Source organism: Pteropus vampyrus, unplaced genomic scaffold (assembly GCF_000151845.1).
Source record: "Pteropus vampyrus isolate Shadow unplaced genomic scaffold, Pvam_2.0 Scaffold10, whole genome shotgun sequence".
NCBI lineage: Eukaryota > Metazoa > Chordata > Mammalia > Chiroptera > Pteropodidae > Pteropus > Pteropus vampyrus.
Genome location: NW_011888791.1, coordinates 13055829 through 13057839, shown reverse-complemented (window position 1 = coordinate 13057839; position 2011 = coordinate 13055829). Strand labels below are relative to the sequence as shown.

Here is a 2011-nt window from a genome sequence, read left to right as displayed (position 1 = left end):
AAAATGGACTCCAGGGCTTTCAGAGATGACTCACACGACATGCGCAGCTGGCTGCTGGGAGCTGCTCCTTCTGGCCAAGTCGGGAAGGTGGGAAGTCTAGAAGTCAACACCGACAACATATCACTTCAGCAGTGATTTAGGGATCGAGTGAACTCTGTCACAGCTTTTGACTCTGGAGCCACACTATGTCTGTTGATATGCTCACTGGCAAAACAAAAACAAAAACAAAAACAAAAACCCACAAAAGAAGAAATTGGAATAGTACTGCAGACCTCAGTGTTGCCATGACTGCTTGTCAACAAAAACATCAGAAACGTCTGCCTTCCAAATTTTACATGAGTGCATCTGATTAGTGGATCTTAAATTATATCTAGGACACCGGTGGCAGGAGGGTTTTACCTCCTTGTCTTCTACAGTTCAGGAAAGCACATAAATAGGATGGATTGGGTGTTGAGTGGCAGTTTACTATATTCACCATGCTAGGAGTTTAAATTTATCTTCTCTTGGAAAGCAAATATTTGATTAGATGAGACAAAAAGTTTTTTTCCATGGCTCTACTTTGGCAATGGCCTATCTTTTCCAGCCTAGCTTTTGGTGAGCCTACTTTTTTGTTTTTTGTTTTTAAACAACTGGTATGATGGCATTTGAGGGTTTTAGTATATTATTAAGTAACTAAAGTCAGTTAGGTTTGTAAATGCTTAGTCTTCACATTTGATGGCTCATGAAGTGATTGTTCATATAATGGTTTATCAAAAAAACTCGAGGGAACACTGACTCTAAATACTTCCACATGAAATTGATATAGCTATAGTCTGTGTAAACCCACTTTGTACTTATTTTATATTTCTTTTACGGTAAGTGCTGCAACACAAAAATTAATGTATTTTCAAGCAGTCTGTTGTCAGTCATTAATGACACACTTTTCCTTCAAATTTTGATTTAGGGCATCTCTTTGGCTTAATTAAGGCTTTTCTTGGTACGTTTTGTACCTCATAATTATCTTAACGTATATGCGGTTTGTTGCATAGAAGGAAAGAGCTGATGCCATAACAATTTTCTCTTCATCCTGGCAAGATATGAATCAAAAAGACTTTAATGTGAGGAGGGAGTTCTGCTTAGGCCAACACTTTGCCTCAGTCTAAGAAATTAAAGCAGTTTTTAGGAGCTCGGAGATGGGGAGCAGGTTAACGATCAGAAGGTAGAGAACTTTTTGCCTCTTTTGCAATCAGTACATTTGGTTCTAAATGTATTTAGAACCAAACCAAAATTATGTTTTAATTATCTCCCATTTTGGATTATATGACTTCTGCACAAGCTCTGAAATGAGAGCAAACATCTCTTGCTTTATGACTTAAAAAACAAATTTATTGTTTTTATCACACTGTAGAATACTGCAAGGAATTCCTGCTATAGATGACAAGCAAGCATATGTTCCAACACCAGCGATACCACCTGAATTGGCACAAGGAACTAGACAGCGTGCTCAGGAACCATATCTACAACTCCTGGGAGAGGAAGTAAGAACTTTTGTTAATATTAGTTTTTCCTACTTCATAGGTTCTCAAATTTTTAAATTTCAAGGCCTTTTTTTATACTCTTAAAATTTATTGAGGACCTCAATAATTATTTATGTGGGTCATATCTATTGACATTTATAATGAAAATTAAAACTGAGAAAATGGTAAATGTTTATTTATTTATTTATTAAAAAGAACAGTAATACAGTTGTATATATTAGTATAAACAGTGTATTTTTATGAAAAATATTATATTTTTAAACAAAAGATTTGATGAGAAAACTAGGATTTTACTTGTTTTGCAAATCTCTTTAATGTCTGGCTTAACAGAAGGTGGCTGGATTCTCATGTTTGCTTCTGCATTCAATTTTGTGGTAGGTTGTTTTAGTTGAAAAATTTTGGTCTTGCACAGATATATAGATGGAAAACAAAATATTATTTTAATAATTTTTAACATAATTGAGGATGTTCTCCACAATTATGCCAAATAATAT

At 34.7% G+C, this 2011-nt stretch overlaps 1 protein-coding gene across 1 annotated transcript in view; it reads left to right on the top strand.

Annotated features, from left to right (window-relative positions):
• Positions 1 to 2011, top strand: part of TTC6 (tetratricopeptide repeat domain 6) — a 197734-nt gene that overhangs the window by 93890 nt on the left and 101833 nt on the right. Inside the window, exon 9 of the mRNA XM_023521640.1 lies at positions 1388 to 1517. Coding sequence (XP_023377408.1) covers positions 1388 to 1517 — 130 coding nt within the window. The remainder of the gene's footprint in view (positions 1 to 1387; positions 1518 to 2011) is intronic.